At 35.3% G+C, this 24,223-nt stretch overlaps 1 protein-coding gene and 2 pseudogenes across 2 annotated transcripts; 1 reads left to right on the top strand and 2 right to left on the bottom strand.

Moving 5' to 3' along the window:
- Window positions 1-7,284: 7,284 nt before the first annotated feature.
- LOC132170415 (farnesyl pyrophosphate synthase 1-like) lies at window positions 7,285-11,947 on the bottom strand (annotated as a pseudogene). The gene is made up of 13 exons (XR_015911974.1): window positions 11,901-11,947; window positions 11,427-11,562; window positions 10,742-10,766; window positions 10,443-10,558; window positions 10,231-10,317; window positions 9,981-10,115; window positions 9,828-9,916; window positions 9,354-9,405; window positions 8,880-8,975; window positions 8,560-8,604; window positions 8,350-8,439; window positions 8,174-8,245; window positions 7,285-7,599 (listed from the first exon to the last, which is right to left on the bottom strand). The product of XR_015911974.1 is annotated as a farnesyl pyrophosphate synthase 1-like (transcript).
- A 1,270-nt stretch (window positions 11,948-13,217) lies between these two features.
- On the top strand, window positions 13,218-16,520 carry PGLP2 (2-phosphoglycolate phosphatase 2). Its single transcript, XM_059581821.2, has 11 exons — window positions 13,218-13,380; window positions 13,487-13,554; window positions 13,639-13,731; window positions 13,829-13,900; window positions 14,280-14,351; window positions 14,618-14,677; window positions 14,768-14,820; window positions 15,483-15,580; window positions 15,675-15,774; window positions 16,121-16,224; window positions 16,341-16,520. Exons 1-11 carry the CDS (start codon window positions 13,287-13,289, stop codon window positions 16,439-16,441), a joined length of 915 nt encoding a protein of 304 aa, XP_059437804.1. The 5' UTR covers window positions 13,218-13,286; the 3' UTR covers window positions 16,442-16,520.
- A 1,390-nt stretch (window positions 16,521-17,910) lies between these two features.
- LOC132170204 (oligopeptide transporter 5-like) lies at window positions 17,911-22,677 on the bottom strand (annotated as a pseudogene).
- Window positions 22,678-24,223: the final 1,546 nt, after the last annotated feature.

Raw genomic sequence — 24,223 nt, 5'->3', positions numbered from 1 at the left:
ACATGAAGCTATATTTTTTTTTTTTAATTGCACTCTCAAACAAAATGCTTTCTACGATTTTGTTCCAAACGCATCCCATGTTCCCAACAGAGATGATAGCATCTGCTTTAGTACAACCCATTAGAAACTATAATTATAATACAAATTGATCTCACACGATTTAATCAAGTCTAGATTTTTGTGTCTAGCTTGCACGTTCCACGAATTTGTATTTTATTTCTTTCAAATTGAAATTGCAATCCACATTTACCAATAATAATATGAGGAAGAAGGGCAGTGTCGTAGTTTGCAACATAATTTGAGGTCATAAGTTAAAAAGCAAAGGAATTTCCGAAGTTATTGTACTCTCCATTGTCTCATAGTCCAAACTCAACTGTCCGGTCTGTCCACACCTCGAAGAAGAAATCGAAACGGCCAGCTCGTGACTGGTGACACGTGGGTTTTAAGTGATTGCAGGGTTGAACAGAGAGATTCGCGTATTTGTCTTCGATAATGACACCCCATGGAACCTCAAATTGCTTCACGTGAGCCACGTTGATGCCTCGTGCTCGGATGGAACTACAATCTGCTGCATCGGAACGATGTCCAACCCTAGCCGTCCAGGGTCAAACAATTTAGGTCAAAGGTGGGGTTCCAGCATCCGATGGTTGAGATTGGTTTACGTGATGTGGTAGTATGTATGACGTGGGAGTAAGAACCAATGAACCATCAACCTTCAATACACCCTATTTTATTGGGGTTGCATGAGCTCCACACGGTTCATTATTCAAATAATCAAAGCCAATGTGTGAAGTATATCCATGACTTTCGTGATGCGAGTGCGATCCTCTTATAAAAAGAGATTCCTTATTCCATTATTTTGTAGATAAATGTTATAGTCCATCTCATAATATTTTTTATTTTTTTGTTTTTTTTTTTTTATGTTGTTTAAAGAAGTTGACGTGAACGTGTCACCTAAACAATAATATTAGAAAATAAATACTTGAAAATATTTCAAAGCATTTTACTATTTTTTATATCATTTTAGTCAACTATATATATATATATATATATATAGGTGATAGGTGATAAGTGATTCTCTTCAACAGGAGATAAGCGATGGATTTGTTCAATATTGTCCTTCCTGCATATTAGAACAAATAATTAATTTAAATAGAGAAATAAAAGAGATAAAACACGAACAAATAATTAATTTAAATAGAGAAATAAAGGAGATAAAACACAGAGAGATTTTATGTGGTTCAGCCAATAGCCTACGTTCACACATTAAAGTTTTTTATTAGCCACATCTTTTCTTTTCACAGTTTCTCTCACGTGCTTTCTTTTTTTTTTTTTTTTTTTTTTTTGAGGAAAAATCAACTTTTCATTAGAATATCACGTGCCAAGAGCAATATGCTCCAGCACAAGAGTCTCTTCAATACAAGCAGGAGGCTCATGCCAAATTTGATCCACTGCATGTCGTACAGCGTATTTAGAAAGGAGATGTGCAGCCTTATTCCCCTCTCTTTTCACAAAAGTCATCCGCCACTGGTCCAACTCCTGAAGCTCCACCTTGATGTCCTCTATAACGTGTCCCAAGCTACTTCTATCTGCTAGTGCGCAGTTGACAGCATCAATAATACATTTTGCATCTCCCTCCAGATGAACATGAGTGAGTCCCAAATCCTTGCACTGCCGAATAGCCAATAGAGCAGCCATGGCTTCAGCCCCAGCCGGAGGAAGATTCCCCGGCTTGACCCCACACCTAGCTGCTAGTAAACCTCCAGTCTGGTCTCGAATAACAACACCCAAGCCCATGCGACCAGCCTTAGTATCCAGAGATGCGTCCCAATTTGCTTTGAACCAGCCCGGACTAGGAGCCATCCAAACATTCACCCGTTGATGTTCCCTGACCAGAGTATCCTCGTCCCCCTTCGTCTGAGCTTTTTTAAAATCTTCCACAGCCCGTTCAGCTTGTAACAACATTGCTTGTGGGTGGGAGAAAGGTCCTCCGTGCAGGATTTCATTCCGTCGCAACCAAAGACGTCTAGCCAACCCTGCAAACAGAGCCATTTCTTCAATATTACACTTGCTAAACATTCCTTCAACCACTTGCAAAAAACTCGGCCCGGTAAAATTGCTCTTTTGAAATTTTTTTCCTTCCATACCCCACAAGTCCATCGCTGCTGGACAGTGCCACAAAACACGAAGCCCAGTTTCCACCATATAACCACACAGCGGACAGGCAGGGTCTGTAATGATTTTCCTCTTGTGCAAATTCTCACGAGTGGGTAAGATATCATGACATGCTCGCCACAAGAAATTCTTTTCGGTATTAGGAATTGGCAAAGCCCATAATTTACGCCAGATGTCATTTCCCCTGTTAGAGGAGCATTCGGCCATGCTCTGGGAAGTAAGCTCTTTCTGTAAGAAATAAGCACTCCTCACTGAAAAAACCCCATTTGCTGTCCCCCTCCATATGAGCATATCTGGCTGATTTGTACTACTGAGAGGAATTGTTTGAATTAGAAGAGCTTCCTCCTTCGAAAATATTTGTTCCAGAAGGGGTACATTCCACCATTTCAAGTCTGTATCAATGAGCTCCCTGACAGTAGCTTCCGAATGTAACACCCGAGTAGGAGAGCAGACTCGATAAGTGCTTGGATTTGGCAACCACCGGTCCTTCCAAATCCGAATTTGGGAGCCATTCCCGACCCTCCAGATTAATCCCTCTTTTAGTAGAGCACATGAGCTATGAATGCTCCTCCATGCGAAGGAAGGTCTTCGCCCCACTCTAGCATCCAACAGAGAAGCATTTGGGTAATACTTTGCTCGCATGATCTGAGCTACTAAACTGTCTGGCTGATTCCATAAACGCCAACTTTGTTTTGCCAAGAGGGCTCTATTGAAGCAATTGAAATCCCGGAAGCCCATACCACCCTTAGCTTTAGAATGACCCATCTTTGTCCATTGCATCCAGTTAATCCGATTCTCCCTTTCTTGGTGACCCCACCAAAATTTTCTCATTTGGGAATTAATATCAGAGCAAAGAGATTTAGGTAAAAGGAAAATGCTCATACAGTAAGTAGTAAGTGGGAATGGCCTGTATCACTGCCTTTAGTAAAATTTCCTTACCAGCTTGGGATAAAAATTTCAATTTCCAATCCTGCAATCGCTTCCACACTCGATCAATTATGCCTTTAAAAGTAGTTGTCCTTGATTTACCCACCAAAGCTGGGAGGCCTAAATATGTATCATAGCGTTGATTAGCTGGTATTCCTGAGACCGCCAAAATAGCCTCCTTGTCCTCCAATGTAGTATTTCTACTAAAAAAGAGAGATGTTTTGTTGTTATTGAGACGTTGGCCCGACGCAAATTCGTAAATTCTCAACAAATTCTCACGTGCTTTCTGATCACATTAAAGATCGGTTATTATTTTTCTAATTTTTTCTGCAAGACTTACTGCCTATGAAAACAATAAAATGTCGGTTTGGTAGAAAACCCTCTCCTTTATTTATTACACTCCAAAGTTATTGTTCAACTCTTTTAGGATGGTTGCAAAGATACTCTTTTATGGTAGGCAGCATTAGTTATTGTTCATTAATAACTTAATATCCTCTTTAATGGCCCTTTCTTTCATTGACGTGCAAAGTACCATGTAATTTTTAAAATTTTATCTACAGTCGTACATTATCACCTATTTATAGTTGAAGTTTATGGATTATCACCCATTTACAGTAGAAGTATATTACCTATCTACAATTGAAGATTATTTCCTATTTACCGTTGAAGTCTATAATTGCCATTGCCAAAATTAATTCTTAGCTCTATCACTTGACACGATATGAACCCAACAAACGACATTTAAGAGTGACAATTCTTGACACGACTCACAAACTCGACACGAACCAAACATAATATTAGCGAGTTAGGGTTGAATAGTCTCACTCGTTTAATTAAAAGAACTGAATTAATATTAACTTATATAATATTATACCCATAACTCGACACAATTCGAATTTGACATATGAACACAAATTGTTAATCATAATTTGCCCTTCCAAATCGTAGGATGAAAATCAGATGGCAAGCATCTTTTCATTTTTATGTTTTCTTTCTTTTTATTTTTACATTTCTTTTGTAGTCATCTTAAAAAAAAAAAAAAAAAAAAACTACATCCAAACAAAGAATTCATACTAGATTTAATTGATTTCTCCAGGCGGCATAAATACTTGTACGAAGAAGTGATTCTGTAATGGCAACTGGCAAGCAATTTATACGGCACTTACCAACAACAAATCATATAAAGAGCTCTAATAGCGAACTTAGACCATACAAAATTTGATTTATATATGTTGTCATCATATGTCCCATGTTAATAATCAAAACCATTTATATATGATATATTGAAAGTTAAAAGTCAGAATTTCAGGTAAAAGAAGACATGCATGCATATAAAAGTAATTATATCAACTCTAGATGGGTGATATACTTCTACTATCGATAGGCGATAATCCATAAACTTCAATTGTAAATATATGATAATCTCTACTGTAGATAGATGATAAACTTCAACTATCAATAGGTGATAATCTTCAACTGTAAATAAAATTTTGAAAATTAAAGGGCCATTAAAGAGGATATTAACGAACAATAAGTAATGCTGCCCACCATAAAAGAGTATCTTTGCAACCATCCTAAAAGAGTTAAACAATAACTTTGGAATATAATAAATAATGGACAAGTTTTCCTCAAAATTAACCTTTTATTGTTTTCACAAGTAAGTCTTATAGAAAAAATTAGAAAAATAATAATCAATCTTTAATCCGAGTTGGTGATCAAGAAGCACGTGATCAGAAATTGTGAAAAAAAAAAAAAATGTAGTCAATAAAAGGTTTTGAAGTATGGACGTAAGCTATAGGCCAAACTACATAAAATCTATGTGTCTTATCTCTTTTATTTTTCTATTTAAATTAATTATTTGTTCTAATATGCAGGAACAAATCTATGACTTATCTATAGTTGAAGACTCTCACCTATCTACAGTTGAATTTTGATTATTTATTTGGACAATTAATCATATATATATATATATATATATATATATATAATTAGTTGACCAAAATGATATAAAAAATAGTAAAATGCTTTGAAATATATAACTTTTTGTTAAAAATCAAAAATTTAGGTAAAATGTAACAGTTTTGTTCTTATAACAACGGTTAATGAATGCAATATGGAAATGAAAGAGAGAAAGAATAGAATGAATGAATGAATTAACTATTGAACTAGGTAATTCGAGGATACCTAAACCTCCATGAGTATTCGAGGACTCCTCCTCCAAGTTCACAATGAACAATTGACTATCCAGATGCTAATTACATTCTCATACAAGCTATTTATACATCTTCCTCCAATTAACAACTTCTAACTAACTGAACCTAACAAAATGAACCTAACTGAATAGCTAACCACTTTCTTCTAATGCCTGTTACATAAAAAGTATTGCGAAACGTACGAAGCCATTATAATAACTGTACTCGTGCATATTCCAGAAAGGCATTTTCTAATAATTAAAAGTGATCATGATTAATTATTAGAAAATTGCATCACCTCCGGCTAATAGTGGGATATATGTCGGATTGTGCTACATATCTTTAATTTGTCTGCTACGTATCCAAGAAAAACAAAAAAATAAAATAAAAAAGATGTCATAAAAAGGAAAAAAGACACTTGTCAGCTACTGATGTGGATGTGGGCCGGGGCCTACTCTCGTCGTTTGACTGTGGTGATGATCATGTTGGTGTGATTAAGAAAATTTGTAGAAGCATATTCTTTGGAATGTTATATTCTATGTAATTTTACCAAACGTTTGCTATTTTTCTTCGATAATCTTCGATTGGATGTGGTTCGTTTTTTCCTTTTCTTGGCAGGAGATATATCTTGGTATGTTTCATTTGTGGAATCTGTTCAAAGATAATATCTTATTTATAAAGTTCTCAAATCTTGCTGAGCTCAAAAACTGAATAAATAAATAGATAATATAGTAGTAATCATTTATTAGGACTCTCATCTATTGGCTGTGGAAACTTTTGAAAAAAAAAAGAAATAAAAAAGAAACAGGCCAGGTTACTTTATTTCAAAGTCAAAAGATTGTATGAAATTTATTCTAGTCTCGTTGCACCGACTCAAACTACTTAATAAAAGGAGGTCTCCATGCAAACTCTCAAATCTTGTCTTCTACACAGACTACACTCAAGATTGTCAGACAAATTAACAATGTTGTTCTTGTTCTCGAATCTGAAATTTGGTTTTCTCGTGGACTTCTATAGCTTTAGTACTAGTGAAGACGACGAGTTGAGGTGGGAGACACTAACCAGTCTTTCTCATTGCAGTTCTTCAAGCCTTGCTTCGTCGCAGGAGGATGATTTTTCGTCTTCTGATGATAGCGTGGATGCACCGACGATTGAGACGACATACGATCACCTGCCATCTGACGAGAGCTTCTTTCGGGTGCTCGTAAAGCAAACTCCCGACGAGAAAAGCTTTGTTGGCTGTTCTGGTCATCATGAAGGTAATTGCTTTGCTGCTAAGCTTGATGAGTTTTTGGGTGGCGATTATAACGGCCGGGGGTCTCGTTGGGAAGCTTTCCTCAGGGAAGAAGATGAGGTTCGTAAGGATGTTGCTTTGTTGGATGAGTTGCTACTTGCTGATTTCCACCAACCTCTTCCTATAGCCGCCTTTCTTACCAATCTGAGCATGAGAGTATCTTGAAGAGTTATTGAAGAATCCAACAAGCTAGTCTTTATTAACGCTCAATCAATCTCGCAATGGGTCTGAAGAATATTTTAATTGCTTCTTTGAATTAATTTGTTGATTGTGTTTCGCCTTTTTTTTTTGTTGTAATAATTAAGAATCCTTGTTCGCCAGGATGAGGAATCCTTTATGATTAGGACTTTAGCTTATTGTATGCAACTAATTGTGGCTTTGTAATTTGCTAGCCATTATATCTTGGTGAATAAGATTTCTGAAGAGGTTTTCCTCGTTCTTCCAACTTTTGCTTATTCTTTTGAATCAACCCACTTCTAAAGAAAGGTTTTGCTTTTGATATTAATTCGTGTGTCAATCATTGGTGTCAAAACTGTGCACTCTTCTCATGGTGTCAAAAAGAAACAGCACTAGCAGGGTTTTGGAGAGACAGGAGATAATAAATGACAAGTCTGTTAAAGGGAAGGAAGATAAATATATTAGTGTTGCTAATGAATCAAGAGTGCATAGCTATTACTGTGGTCTCCAACCATTGGAGTACGAAAAACCATCTAGTACATAAGATAATTAATGCAAGTAAGCACCATGTTAATAATTGCCATCAGCATAAATACATGGGCTGAAAGAATGTTGGGTTATGGTTCCAATAGTCCCAAAATGTCAGCAACTTTGTTTGTGTAATAATCTGGTTTGATGTTATTTGAAGGGTCTAGAGGAGTAGGTTGACTTGTTACTCCTGCAATCACAACAGTTTCATGAGCCCCAGCAAATTGATGGATCACTAGTAGCCCCTCAAAGTTAACAACTTAAAACTACTCTTGATCGATCATACACAGAAGAGGGCTGTGTTACCTGAAAGTACAAGACACAAAAATCTAGACTTGATTAAATAGCGTGAGATCAATTTGTATTATAATTATAGTTTCTAATGGGTTGTACTAACGCAGATGCTATCATCTCTGTTGGGAACATGGGCTGCGTTTGGAACAAAATCGTAGAAAGCATTTTGTTTGAGAGTGCTATGAAAAAAAAAATAGCTTCATGTTTTAAAAATTCAAGTTATCATATGCTTAATTGTGTAATTAAAAATCCATTTTCATTGTCCCAAATATATCTCTCTATTTATGCCTCTTGGGTATTCTACTCAAGAATAACTTCCACACTGCTTCAACTGTTTTGCTCGGATGAGCTTCAACAGAGGTTGTCAACTTCTCGTAGCTCTTGCTCTCGAACTCCGCAAAGACACCCCACAAATTTGGGATAGGAGAAAACAATCAAACATAGATGATAGACGAGCAATAATTAAATGGCTAAACACTTGATAAGCCCAACTTTCTTGATGTGAGAAAAGCAAGCATTAAAGGAAACTATAGAATTCATGCTCTAGCTATATATTTTAAGGTGCTTTATTGTATCCAGCTCAAACCTGAAGATCAAGCTCTTTGTAGAGGGCCTTTACTTTTGCCACATTGGCGGGGTCTGGTTTCCCATAATTGTCCTGAAAACAAGCATTATAAATGATCAAAAAAAAAAAAAAAAAAAAAATTCCAATATTGATGAGGAAATAGAGAAAAAAGTTCATAAGAAAGTTCCCACTCTTACAAGTAATACTTTCTTTTGTCCCTCGTTGCTTAGCTCCAATGCTTTTACTAGCAACCAAGAGCACTTGAAATCTTCAATATCTGCTCCTATCTGATAGCAGCAAGGACTCAAGTAAAAACCCAAATTAAACAAATGGAAGATAAATTGATTATGTGTGTGTGTGTGTGTGTGTGTGTGTATTTATGGTAAATCCATCACACTGGATCTCACCTTGCCAGTTGTTTCAGGATCACCAAAGCAATCCAAATAATCATCCTACAAAAGACAAAGAAAAAAAGAAAAAAAGGCAGATTATTGAAATTGACAAAAGAAGCCCATCTCCTGGACACGCTCCAGAGTGACTGATTTAAACCCTTCTGCTTTGATTCTGCAAAATAAAACGAATATGAATACCATAACATAATTAAGCAAATAAGCCTTTGGTTATTCTCAATTAATGGAGTTCAGAAAATTTATGACACTTAAAACTATAAGAACTGCAATTTATATCTCAATTAGTTTCCAATACCTATGTCTGCTTTGCAATTTACCTGTACTTGAAAGTAGACCCCCATCTCAACTAGAATGTTTTTCACATCAGTATGGTTTTCCAGATCCTCACCAAACATAAGCAATGCACACGCAACCTTCACATATTTGAACAGAAAATAGTCAACTAGATGACAAAGATACATTGACAACGATAAAAATAAGTTTTAAAGATCAGATGTCATTGTAAGAGAACAACTAATTGATACGGCTCCTATGCCAGAATATAAAATGGTATCAGTATGTTTTAAGGACTTCTCAAATAATAAGTCAATATTTCTTTTAAGTGGAAGTCACAGAATCAAATATGTGGAGGAACAAGGAGCTATATGAACTTCAGAAACCGGATATATGGGGCCACAGGGCAAGGCAGAGATGCAAGCTGACACAATGTCTTTCAAAATACACTACAACAAAGGCAATCCCTATTGATCCAGGCGACATGTGCCTTAATTGTGATAAAGATTTATACTCACTGGAAGGTAAAATGAGTAATAGGCAGTCTTGTACTGGACAAGGAGGCGGTAACTGCATCAGGTGTAAACAGGTTAGCACAAACATTAGATATAGAAAATAAATCATTATGGGGATAGAAACAGAGTATCTAACTACTCAAATAGCACCAAAGCACTAAAAAAAGGTTTAAAATCGGATAGGGATCTTTATAGCTTATTCACCAAGGCATCCAGAATTCAAGCCTTGCACACTTTCAACTTTTCCCATAGTCAAGGAGAAGCAATTATGTTATGTTGTCTTAAGCAGGACAGATGGAACTGTTTCCAGACTTACTACCATCAATTCCTAAAATGAATTTGTCAATATCACGATTTTTCCTCGGGTTCATGTACTGTTTTCTTGTGGAAATCCAAACCAGGGTTAACGACTCCTTTGGCGCAAAGTTGCAGAGGCATTATTTTCTTTAGCATAGATTTTCCATTACTTTTACTCACACTGGCAAAGTGTATTTGGACAGATCTTTTTCTCCTTCAAGTGTAGTAATCAAATCTATCATCTCCCCAGAAGCGGTCTGAAACTCCACCTACATAAAGCAAAGATGAGTAATCTTTTAGCATAAAATCTAAATGAGAACTTATTAAGCAAACACTGTGCAAGTTAATCCCCTCGTTAAACAGATCAACCAGATCTACATAGTAAGGCTTATCCCTGAAGTGTTTCCTAAGAATCCTAGGGATATGGTTACAAAGTAGAACCCCATCATTTACTGCAATCATACCAACCTAATACATATTGATCCACCGAGTTAATTGCTATATATACAATAACAACCACCAAAAAAAAAAAAAAAACCAAAAGGCAAACCAGAACATTGTTCACTATTAGCACAACACAAACCCTTGGCACTCTGAACCAGCAAGGTTGACCACGTCTTGTGTGTGAGTTATCCATAATGTCATCAAGAACAAGAGAACATGCCTGTAGCTGCATATATCATTATCACAAAATCACACATTAGTATGTAATTTATATGTATGCCGAAACATTTAGTGAACAAGATTTATCCACATAAACAATCTTTGAATACGAGAGGTTTTCTAATGCCATACCCATTCGATACACCAACCAAGAGCACTGGCAAGGAAAATTTCATCTTCAGTCAACTCCATTCCTTCTTTCAACAATCTGTAGCTCTCCATAAAGGCCAAACCCCTGCTCAAATTTCCTAAAAGAAAAAGTACAATCCACAGCTATTTCAGTAAGACATGTTTCTTCAAAAAGTTCTGCCTTCCTTATTTCACCCATTTAATTTCCTTTGAGGGCTTATGTTCAAGATAGCATGATACTGCAAATAATATACATAGCAAAAAGGCTGTTCAATAAATTTACAGATATGCTCAATGCAAACCTCCAGGCACATTGTAGTCCAGCATCTGAAATAGAGAGAATAAACAAGACAGTCAGGAAACCAACGAAAAGCCTCATAAATATAAGGAATGGCTCGCAGACACTTGCACTCACCCTTGGAGAGAGAGAGAGAGAGAGAGAGAGAGAGAGAGAGAGATTTTAATTATGAAGTTACGAACTTAGATCTAACTATTAACCAGTTTGCATCAAAATCAATGGTTATAGAACCCCATAGAAATTTTTAAAGAGATCATTAAGATTTGGAAGTGTTATTCTTTAAGGTGAATTTGCTTTCACTGGAGCAAATCTTGGTCTATGAGCTATATCACCACCTTCAGAGCACAGTGTGTGTGGATTTAACAACCATAATAACAGTATGAAGAAAGGATTTTTAGTGAGAGAGGGGAGCTCCTAGAGAAAAACCGTCTTATCAATGCGGAAAACTAGACAAAACCCAGAATTTGCCTTTCCATTTGTGGGTGAACTAGAAGTCTAGAAAGAAAACTAGTTACCCCACAGGCCACAACTAAATATGGCTTGCCCATTTTCACAGTTTTCGGAGTTATTATGCGAGACCAAATCTACAATATTTAATTCTATGAATAATACCAGCTATACATGTTCTGGAAAGCAAATGATGAGAATGAAGAAGGAAGGCGAGACAGGGTGGGATGGAAAAGACGTACCCGCTCGACCCATTGCCAAGAATCATGGGTCCACTCGAAAACAGGGTCTTCAAGGAGCTCCGACTTGAGGACGGAGTATACCTTCAGAAATGTTGACTTCAGATCCGCCATTGACACCCACAACTACAAGTAAGAGCTTTCAACAAGAGAGATTCAGATATAAGTTAATATAACGTTCTATGTGGACCCTCGTACCAAATTTACCCGCAAAAATTTAAGCACAGTACGAGGTAGGCAGACACGCAAATTTAATGCAAACTTAGTGCTCGTTTGTGATTGGTTGGAGGAGTTTAAAAGCGTTTTTAATACTCAAAAAAATTTGTTTGAAAAAAAAAAAAAGTGTTTGGTAAAAAAAAAATTAAAAGAGCGGATTCAAAAATCTTAAAAATTGCCAAAAAACACTTTTAACCAAAGCTTAAAAATAAAGTTTTTATCAAAAAACTCTTTTTGACTTAAAAGCTCTATTTCTCATACACAATCTCAAACAGACTTTTAGTAGAGTGAGGAGGAGTATGGTCCATTTATAAAATGTATTGGCTTAGCGTTAGTTTGCATCATTTTATACCTATGGTTGACTCAATTTGAACCCGACACACGATATTATGGTTAATAATTTTTAACAAGATCTTCAAATTTGATACAACTTCAAAATGAAATTAATGGGCTAAAATTAAAAGATCTAAGAGCATCCATATTAAACTCTTCAAATAAAAGTTAAATTTAAAGAGAAAAATTTACTATTTTAAATTTAAAGAATCACTTTTAAAATGAACAAAATATCAAACTCACTATATTTTCATCTACTTTAGTTAAATATTATTATTTTCTTATTTTTTAATTCTTTTTTTGTTCTTAGTAGATGAGAGAGATAAGGAAAATGAATATATAAGATTAAAAAACTAAATAACTTTCACTTTTTGGCACTTGGTATTTGGAGAACCTTGTTGCCTTGGTCAAAGTTAAATTTGAAATAGAGTAAAGAGCTTGTTAAATGACTTATTTTGTGAATTTTTTAAAATTTTTAAAGAAAAGTCAAATTTAAAGAGTACAATAAAAATGCTCTAACAAATTTAATTAAAATGAACAAAATATCAAACTCACTATATTTTCATCTACTTTAGTTAAATATTATTATTTTCTTATTTTTTAATTCTTTTTTTGTTCTTAGTAGATGAGAGAGATAAGGAAAATGAATATATAAGATTAAAAAACTAAATAACTTTCACTTTTTGGCACTTGGTATTTGGAGAACCTTGTTGCCTTGGTCAAAGTTAAATTTGAAATAGAGTAAAGAGCTTGTTAAATGACTTATTTTGTGAATTTTTTAAAATTTTTAAAGAAAAGTCAAATTTAAAGAGTACAATAAAAATGCTCTAACAAATTTAATTAAAATGAGTTAAATTATCATAGATTCATATAATTTTATACCCAAATCTCAATACGACTCAAACTTAATAAGGTTACCCATATAACCGAAGTTTTGTATTTAAGGTTTGTTTGGGATGCGTTTGAGAGGCTTAAAAACGTTTTTAACACTCAAAAAGTTCGTTTGAAGAAAAAAGTATTCGTTTAGTCGTTTGGGAAAAAAATTAAAAATACTTTTAAGGGTCTAAAAAGCCTAAAAATGACAAAAACACGCTTTTTTTTCAAATATATATATATTTTTACTTAAAAGTTTTATTTTTTATTTTTCAAAACGTAATATCAAAGATGCTATTAAGCAATAGAAGAACCGATGAGAGATGGTTCTGTGTATATAGACGTTTTGTACATTTATAGATACCGCTAGACGCCTAGACTTAAAGCCAATTGTACAGTAAAGACTGTAAAGGCATCTGCAGCTTACACTTTTCGAACGCAATGGACGTCGCAAGAGGAGCCACTCAGCTTCTCTCTTCCCAGAACGTCGGAGATCTTGTCGATTCCGTCGAAGCTTTTCTCTTCGACTGCGACGGTCTCATTCATTTTTACTTCTCCACTATTTTTGTTCTTTCAATTCTAATCTCGATAATCTTGTTGTATATAATTTGTACGAATGATCTGGGTTTTTTTATACACAGGTGTGATTTGGAAGGGTGATGCACTTATTGATGGCGTCCCGCAGACATTGGATATGCTTCGCTCCAAGGCACGCTCTCACTCTCTCTTTCTTCCCTTTTTTTTTGGTTCGAAATGTTCGAAGTTCTTATTAATTCCCTAATACATATTTCAGGGAAAGAAGTTGGTGTTTGTGACCAATAATTCCACAAAATCAAGGAGGCAATACGCTAAGAAATTTCATTCCTTGGGAATTTCTGTCAATGAGGTTTTTCTCTCAATCTCAATTCCAGTAGACTTTTTTCAGAAACAATTATGAGTAGTACTTTCTAAATGCTGATTCTCTCCCATCTTTGTTTTTGTAGGACGAGATATTCTGCTCATCCTTTGCGGCTGCTATGTTCTTGAAGGTCAATAATTTTCCAAGAGAAAAAAAGGTTCATTCTGCTTCTATTCACACATTTTCTTTTAATTTTTGAATTTCCATTTACCTGAAATGGAAAATACAAGTCTTTTTTGTTTAATTTCCTAGAGAATTAGAAGAAGATAATGCTAATTAACTACTAAGAAAGAAAAACTTGACACACAAAAATGCATTTTTAGAGGTACCACTGTCCTCTAGTTGGAAGTGGTTATGCATTGAGATATGGTTCGTTGTTTAGAGTCACACATTTGGTGGGTCTAATAACTAGTTTTTCTCTATTCATGACTTATTTGTTAGTCCACAAATTGAATGTTCTATCGCTGGTGAATTTGCCCTTGTTGTGTGTCATTGGTAGTTTGTGATTGTCCTCACAAGTTTGTTCCTTTTCGCAGGTTTATGTGATAGGTGAGGAAGGTATATTGGAAGAGTTGGAGCTTGCTGGATTTACTGGTCTTGGTGGCCCGGTAATTTATTCATTTCCATTTTCAAAATTAAGTTTATTAGCTTGTAGATAGGATATAAATCTCATATACTCAAGTGCATTTTCAGTCTTTATTTCTCAACTTTTCATGAATGGCGTCAACAGTTTTTGTGGTCAAATTAAGGACGGTCCGTAGTTCTGGCATTCCCAACTGGCTGGGTTGCCTGGTTACGTTCGTGCCATTCGGGCAGAAACCCTGGAGTTTTAAGCTCTTGCCATAGGTATGCTAATGAAAGCAAATTATTGCAGGAGGATGGCAAAAAGACAGTACAGCTGAAACCAAATTGCCTCTTTGAACATGAAAAGACTGTAATGTATCAGATTGATTCTAATTTCTTTGAGAATTTTACTTTGTGTTGTTTGCTTGCTATTGAAATGCTGCAGAACTCCTATTCCCAGGTTGGAGCTGTAGTTGTTGGACTAGATCAGTATATTAACTATTACAAGCTTCAGTAAGAAAGTCTAAATACCTTGTTTCCCTCTCCCCTATGTAATGTCTGCTACCTATTGACTTTTATAGTTTCAATTGTGTGCCTTAAGGAATCCCTTGAATACAAACCACTTAAACGTGTGACATTCTTGTCTGATGTGGGCTGCCAATGGGATTTCTAGACCTCTATAAACTTTGTTGACTCTTTGAAAGAAGTTATCAAAACATTCTAAAGGAAATATATACATGTTCCAGAAGAGATTGTCTTGATTTAATCTTTTGATGCTCAACTTGTCATGGCTTCTACCTCAATAATTTCTCATGTTAGTAGCTATTAAGTCTTTACTGTATATTTTCTTCACCTAGCTTTCTTAGCCCATTTTCATTTGTTTTTTGGTACTCTGTTGGATTAACTCAAAACCAAAGGCTTGTTGACCTTTGCAAAGGTTACAACCAACATTGCATTCAGGATCTCAGGTGCTCAACGTAATTCAGGAGGGAACTTCTCTGTATAGAGAATTTATTAGTATCGTGGTCATTTTTTCTACTATAAGCATTTTGACCTCGGGACTTCTAAAATGCAATGCTAATTGCTGTGTTATATATTTAAAATTTCATATAACGAGCTGTTTACTGCTTTGTTTTTGCTGATTTGTCTAAAACGTTCAAGCTTTCTACTGGCAGATATGGAACCCTTTGCATTCGTGAGAATCCTGGATGCCTTTTCATTGCTACTAATCGCGATGCAGTCGGACATATGACTGATTTGCAAGAGTGGCCTGGTTTCTTTTTCACTTTCAATCTTTCACTTTAAGAAAGTTCACTTAGTGAGCAACTTTGACAGTTTTCCTCATAATGTTTCAATTTGAATTTCAGGTGCAGGGTGTATGGTGGCTGCTATTTGTGGATCAACCCAGAAGGAGCCTATTGTAGTTGGAAAGCCGTCCCCCTTTTTAATGGACTTCTTAGTACAAAAGTTAGCATTCTGATTGGAATCATTGTATAAATTACAATCATGTAAATTCAGGCACATAATCTACAATACAACTCATCTTTTTACTGAAATCACATGCTTTAATCAGAACCTTATAGTTACTACAAAAAAATAAATAAAATAAATGTGTAATCAATTGGGAGTCATGTAATTTAATAGCCAAAGTGAAATTGGAGCAGATAAACTGAAAGGTTGTAGAATACATGTAGACTACAGAGAGTAAAAGACAGGTATAGCATAACGATAGATTCTGTTGACATAATTAATTACACTTTTGTTATTGGATTTGATTTCAAATTTATTTACTTGTAATTTTTTTTTTCTGCAGATTTCAAGTCAGTTGCTCCAAAATGTGTATGGTGGGTGATAGATTAGATACTGATATCTTATTTGGACAGAATGCTGGATGCAAAACTCTTCTTGTACTTTCAGGTAGCACAGCCCTCTTCTTTGTATGATCAATCAAGAGTAGCTTTAAGTTGTTAACTTTGAGGGGCTACTAGTGATCCATGAATTTGCTGAGGCTCATGAAACTGTTGTGATTGCAGGAGTAACAAGTCAACCTACTCTTCTAGACCCTTCAAATAACATCAAACCAGATTATTACACAAACAAAGTTGCTGACATTTTGGGACTACTGGAACCATAACCCAACATTCTTTCGGCCCATGTATTTATGCTGGTGGCAATTATTAATATGGTGCTGACTGGCATTAATTATCTTATTATCTTATGTACTAGATGGGTTTTCGTACTCTAATGGTTGGAGACCACAGTAATAGCTATGCACTCTTGATTCATTAGCAACACTAATATATTTGTCTTCCTTCCCTTTAATAGACTTGTCATTTATTATCTCCCGTCTCTTCAAAACCCTGCTAGTGCTGTTTCTTTTTGACACCATGAGAAGAGTGCACAGTTTTGACACCAATGATTCACACACGAATTAATATCAAAAGCAAAACCTTTCTTTAGAAGTGGGTTGATTCAAAAGAATAGCAAAAGTTGGAAGAACAAGGAAAACCTCTCTAGAAATCTTATTCACCAAGAGATATAATGGCTAGCAAATTACAAAGCCACAATTAGTTGCATTCAATAAGTTAAGTCCTAATCATAAAGGATTCCTCATCCTGGCGAACAAGGATTCTTAATTATTACAACAACAACAACAACAAAAATAAATTAATTAATTAAAAAAAAAAAAAAAGAAGAAGCGAAACTCAATCAACAAATTAATTCAAAGCAGCAACTAAAATATTCTTCAACCCATTGCGAGATTGATTGAGCGTTAATAAAGACTAGCTTGTTCGATTCTTCAATAACTCTTCATGGATACTCTCATGCTCAGATTGGTGAGAAAGGCGGCTATAGGAAGAGGTTGGTGGAAATCAGCAAGTAGCAACTCATCCAACAAAGCCACATCCTTACGATCCTCATCTTCTTCCCTGAGGAAAGCTTCCAAGTAACGAGACCCCCGGCCGTTATAATCGCCACCCAAAAACTTATCAAGCTTAGCAGCAAAGCAATTGCCCTCATGATCACCAGAACAGCCAACAATGCTTTCCTCATAGGGAGTTTGCTCTATGAGCACCTGAAAGAAGCTCTCGTCAGATGGCAGGTGATCGTATGTCATCTCAATCGTCGGTGCATCCACGCTATCATCAGAAGACGAAAAATCATCCTCCTGCGACGAAGCAAGGCTTGAAGAACTGCAATGAGAAAGACTGGAGAGTGTCTCCCACCTCAACTCATCGTCTTCACTAGTACTAAAGCCATCCAAGTTCACGAGAAAACCAAATTTCAGATTCGAGAGAAAGAACACCATTGTTAATTTATCTGACGTTCTTGAGTGTAGAAGACAAGATTTGAGAGTTTGCATGGAGACCTTCTTTTATTAAGTAGTTTGAGTCGGTGCAATGAGACTACTACCACAAGTTTGATTCGTACAACGTAACCTGGCCTTTTTTTTATTTTTTTCTCAAAAGTTTCCACCACCAATAGATGAGAGTCCTAATAAATGATTACTACTATATTATCTAAAACTTTATGATAATAGGGATTGGCATCCTTAATTGGTTTTCAAGCCGGAACGGACCTTTTTTGGAGCTTTACAAAACCTTAGTGGACTTCAGGATTGTAGAAAACATCATCTCCAGGGCATGTCCACGGGCTTCCTTCTGGTAGTTTTGTTGGTTCACTTTTAGTATCAAAAGTGAGGTCCTAATCCACCTAGATTTAAATTGTTTTTTTTTTAAAAAAAAAAATTAATTGTCTTAATATTTATATTGTTATTTAGGATTCGGCATTTCGGCCTATTCTTGATAATAACTTATATGTAAATATGTAATTAAATTTTTAGATTTAGATTTAAATTGTTCTTTTAAATTAATTGTCTAAATATTTATATTGTTATTCAGCCTATTCTTGATAATTGTTTTTATATTTAATTATTTATGAATTTATATAGTTTTTGTTTCATATTTTAATTGTATAAATATATAATTGTAGTTATCTGAGATTATGGAGAAAAACAACAATTCTATTGACTTCCAATCAAATTTTAAATGACCCGTGTTGAAGTAGATTTAGTAAATCTGCTCGGAGATCCTTGCTTAAAAAAAAAAAAAAAAAAAGGTGCAATTATCGTCTTAGTGATAGAGACCAAATCTAAAAAGCATACTTACAAATAAGAGCTTGTTATTTTTTATATTTAATTATTATTTTAATAAATTTTAATAAATTTTAATTTTTTATTAAAAAAGAAATGCCCCCCATAAGTGAAGATCCTGGATCCGCCATGAAACTAAGGTTCCCAGAAACTTCATTGAGAAACAAACACAGAAAAAAGTATTAGTTTTGCTCTGGTTTAATTTCCGGTTATTGGAGCAATTAAAATTGAAAACCCACCTGAACAATAAACATGGATTTTGGAGGAATTTTCATTTAATGGCCTAGCTTGAAATCTGAGAGAATCATGATTGCCTGTGACACGCTTATGAAGCCATAGGTCTTGAAAGCCACGTTTGCAAGAGGTTTCCCCGGATACATGTAACCAATAATAAGCTCAGACTGAGCTTATTATTGATTCCTGTTATTCACCCTCCCAAAGAGTTTACAATGTGATCAAACGCAAAGAGTAAGAGGTGACTGATCAGAAACTTAATAGTCTCAATAGCTAGCACACCTGGTTTGAGGTAGCAGTAATTACGCCAATTGGGAGGGTGAATAACAGAGCCAAGGCAATTAATTGCTAGTAGGACTCCCCGGTAAGGGAGTTGCAATTGCCAGCCAAAGCCTTCGCAAGCAAGAAAGGAAAGTCCAACTACCGCGGTCAAGAGTGTATAAAACCACCATTGAGGGACAGGGTCATAGTTTTTCTTCATCAGTCTAGTGTGCACATCCTCAAACTTGTCTTTGAATGTTGCCCTTGGTTGTTGCCAGATTGTTCTGCATATGGAAAAGCAAATATACTAGGCAGTACAACCTTCGACAGCACAAAGTGATCAATGTAAAGAATGGTTAATGTCTCAGGAAAGGGAAAATTCTTTATGCAAAATGTACGTACTCTTTTCATGAATAGAAAGGACCTTCCATGGAAGAGTGCAACATTAGACAATGTTGCAGCCAATGTTGCAAAGCCTAGACCATAAGCATATGCAAAGAAGATACTGACGTTAATTTTGCTATAGGCATCATATCCTTGTCGATTGAATTGGAAGGTTGTATCATTCAAAACTACTGAAACATTGTATGTTCCAACGTCAGGGTTTTGAGCACGAGGTGAGAAAATAGGAAATCGCTTGGCTTCATACGAGTTGGTCCAGTAAGCAATAGGGATCAATATGTAGAGAACTATGAAGAAACCAACCATTATGTTAATGATAGCAAATCCAGGGGTGGCTAGAGGAGATCCCAGGAAGCGAGCTGCAGTGGACCAATCAAGGGCTGTAACTGAGTCCTTCCATATATATCCAGCAAACGAAGGAGAGAGCAGTTATGGATGGAAACAAATAGTTGGGAACAATGTAGTATCCGAAGCTTGATACAAGGACCACAAGGAACAACTGCAGCCTCGTTAGGCCTCCATTGGGCCTAATCTCAACATCATGCAATGCCCTTTAAGTTCAAATATATGATTAAGAGGAGATGTAAAAAAATTATAAATGCTACTATATATATAGGACTTTTATACAACCAAGATGATGCATGTGGCAGTAAAAATCATATAAGGCGTCTTTATTGATCAAAATGCTAATTTTCACTGTCACATTATATCAGTTTTATAATAGTCATATAACAGTCTACCAAATAACTTTACTCATAATAAAAAAAAACACACATGAGAGTGAGAGTGAAAAGGTGGGCCAAAGGGTGGGGAGGGAAGCAAAGTGAGAGACTAGGGGCACCTAAATAGAGAGACTTGAACCAAGTTGGAAGGCCACCACATGTAAGGTGAATCAACAAGAAACTTTGGAAAAATTCCAGCCCATCCGTACCCAAGCATCTAAATAACCAATCCATCAAACACAATAAGGTAAAAGTACTGAAGCAATTCCACTGATATGTGAAAAACTAGTGGATTTTTTTATAGCAGCACAGCAAGGACCTTGTGTGTTTTCTAAGCAATAAAAACAATAGATAGAACGAAAGGGATCGCGGAAGTAGAATTCCAATAGGTTAAACATGCACGAAGAGTAGAGAAATCACCTGAGTGGTTTGAGTTAACAAGATGGCTGCCAGAGGATGAATTCCCCGGTAATAGAAGGCCTTGACAATGGTAATAATGTTCACTGCATAATTCGTGTTTGAACCTGAATTGGCAAATATGGTTATAAGGACATGCTCCTTCAAGTTGAAGGGCCCTGGATTCAATGAAAGGAAGCATTGTGTTCCACGTATACGAATTGGTTTGTTTGGTAGGTATGCTGCCATAAGGTTTCCTATTGGAAGTAGTGCAATTTGGGCTGAAACTGATGATATATCTAAAGTGCATTTTGGCGGTATCCAAAGAAATGATTGAAGAATGACAGAAGAGCACATGTACACGATGTGATCCCCAGAACCCATGTTCGAAAAGTCAAGCATGGTAATGTTGGATCATCAGTAATGGGGACTGTGAGTCGAACTTGTTCGATTGGAGAATCATTTACCCCATCTGCAAAGCCAAGTTAACAAAAAAAAAAAGTATTCATTTGGAAAGGCCGTAACAGAGAGACAGGCAACATTTGTGGAAAGATATAAGCATACTAGGGATATAATCATATAAATGAGTAGAACTGCTCGCAAATAAGTTCGGGGTCAAGTTGGATTAGCTCAGTTTAGGATCGATTTATATATTAAATTAACAGAGTTTGAACAAATTTTCGGGCTCCTTTATTAAAGGAGTTTGGCCAAACTCATATTTCATTTTTATTATTTTTTTAATGTTATTTTTAACTTTGCAATGAGAACATCTTAAGTATAACTTCATTTGATATTTGGCTTGATTCTGTTCGATTACAGCTCTAAAACAAAAGTTAATGAGTTAGCAGGGACGGAAGAAGTCCCCCCCAAATGACTTTTTTTTTTTTTTTTTTTTAAAGGTAAAAACAATTTTTTTATGGTTAATTTTTTTTTTTTTTTTTTTTTGCTAATGGGCCCCTGCCCATTAAATTTTTTCAGCCATGGCCCCTGCCCATTCTCGAGGCTGGCTCCGTCCCTGTGAGTTAGCATTCACAATTAACTTATCCTAAACTCTTCTTTAAAAGTATAGCATATTCTAGAGATATATATCTTGCTTAATCACCATTATTCCAAAAATGAAAAAAAAAAAAATATATATATATATATATATATATATATATATATTAATAAGTGAGATTCAATACATTGAATATTTTATATATCTTGGTAAATCACCATTATTCCAAAAATGAAAAAAAAAATTATTAATAAGTGAGATTCAATATATATATATATATAAGCTTGAGCAAGCTCTCCATTGAAGAATATTTCCTCAGGTCTTTATAATTATCAAATATTAGCAACCAAATAAGAGACATATGTAATGTAATGACGTGACCATATGAATTGAGCTATCATGCATGCAGAGAAACTCACGAGGAAAAGGTTTACTAGAATTTGTTAGGGGTGAACACCAATTTTAGATGTTCAGTGGAATTAATCTACCCCTCTTTGTGCAAATTAAAGAGTAACACAATAGCAAAATAATAATCAAGCAAACCCACAAGCAAGACACCAAAATTTTTACGTGAAAAACCCTCCAATGCGAAGGTAAAAACCACGAGACTTAATCCAGTTAAATCTTCCACTATCAACAATAATGAGTTTACAATTGTCTTCCTTAGAAAAATATCTAGAGGTTATCACCACATCAAGAATACATGCATTCTTGGATTAAACATAAAATCATCACCCTAAAGTGGATTTCAACAAGAATAAAGAAAGATCTCACCAAGTAGGTATTAGCAACCAAGCGATTGGAGAAGAATTCCAACGATCAACACCAGTCAGTACGTAGCACTCGTCGTCAGGAGCAACACTCTAAAATTGCATCAAGATCGAACAACAAACGACCTTCCAATCTCTGACGGATGTGAAAAAAGCGAAACCTTTTTTTTTTCTTTTTTTTTTTTTCTTTTTCTCTCTCCCCGCTGCACTGCTTCTTTTTCTTCTCCCTTGTTTTTCTCTTCTTTTCTATCTCTTATAAACACACGTATAGTGTGTTAGAGTTTTACTACAAACAAAACTCTTTATTTTGTTGTAGTCCATGTGGTCCCCACATAAGAGGGACCACCCAACAAAATTTTCAGAAGTAAGGGCATCTGGATTAAGTTTTTTGGGCTGATATGACACAGGAAGTGCATTACTATCGGATTGCTTCATGCTTCACTACCTCCAGAGATAATTTTCCCTTGCTAACCACCATGGACTCGTGGTTTTCTGATAACTCCTCCCTTATTTTGCAGGAATTCCGTCAATAACCTGAAAGTCTCGAAAGATGATTCAACAGTCACCCCATATTTTCTTTTGCTTTCCCTTTCTTCTAAAAAAAAAAAAAAAAACACATTTTTCATGCTTCATATTTGAATGCTTCCACATTGATATGTATATATAAGGTATACTCTATGAATAGTTACATAGGATTTTAACCACTCAATCGATCACTTAGTCGCTTAACTTCATTAAATTAATACACCCTCCTCACACCCAAGTGAGAGATGTAACCAATTAAGAGAAATTAAACCAATTAATTACTCCTATACGATATGTCTACTTTATAAGTAGTTTCAATAATTATAAAAAATAAAAAATAAAAAACCGCCCATTGGTTTGTAATTGGAAATGGCACCCCAGAAAGTAGAAGAAGCGACAGGCGTGTTCGAATCGAAGAGACAATTAAAGAGGTTGAAATTGGTTTGCTTTACGAAGGGATGAAAGGAATAATCCAACTTTTGAATCTCCCACGTCGACCATCAAATGACAAATAGGGCATTAAAGCAAGGTATTTAATTTTATGGAATTGCGTGCCTTTTAATTTTAATTAGCTCCACAAAATTTATCCAATAAGGTGGTGATCGAGAGGAACATAACATTTATAGGTCTTTAAATATCTTTGAAGGGACACAATTTAATTTAGTCTCGTAATTAATTATATTGTCGCGCGCAAAGGAGACAATTAAGCACTCTTTCTTAATTTCCAATTGGGTGGAAGATATATATTTAGTTAATTAGCCTGCTTATTCATAAATAAAATGAAATTATTGGAGAAGAATAGAAGATTAATTAATTAGATAATGCCTAAATGTCACCCACAACCACAACGTGCAAGAAATGATGAATGGAATTATAGAATGAAGTGAAGAGATCAGTAATTGGGTTGTCGGGATCCCAACTCGATGGATCCTACCCTGATTTAGACATTTTAGAGTCCTCTAGATCGATCGATGTGATGGTCCCTCCCTATTAGCTAGCTAGCTAGCCCCTAGCCTCCTCACCCTTATCTTTTTATCTTGTTTTAGGATGGCGATTATATATTGTAGCCTTTTCTTCCATCCATCTCAGGCCAACACATTTACAAACTCTCTATCTATTTGTTTTTATATATTTTCAATTATTTGATTATAGATCCTCTCATCTCATGCACCCACCCCAAATGCATCCCTCCTTTTTCTAAAAGATGCCTCTTCTTTTGACAACTGTATATCCAAATGACCCACCACTATGCTAATCGAAGTTGGTACCCAAAAAAATAAAACACACACAAAAAGGAGGAAAGCAGAAAACCCACTTGAAAGTTTAAACAATTCAAATGCAAAGAAAATATCACAATTTTATGCGGAATTAACGGATATTTAAATATAAGCAAACAATTACCAAAAACAAGTAAAATCAAACACAAAGATTTTGGTGACAAAGAAAAAACCTTTTA

This window comes from Corylus avellana, chromosome 1 (genome assembly GCF_965113065.1).
Source record: "Corylus avellana chromosome 1, dhCorAvel1.hap1.2, whole genome shotgun sequence".
NCBI lineage: Eukaryota > Viridiplantae > Streptophyta > Magnoliopsida > Fagales > Betulaceae > Corylus > Corylus avellana.
Note: the sequence above shows the minus strand (reverse complement) of the source record. Positions and strands in the feature narration are given on the sequence as shown.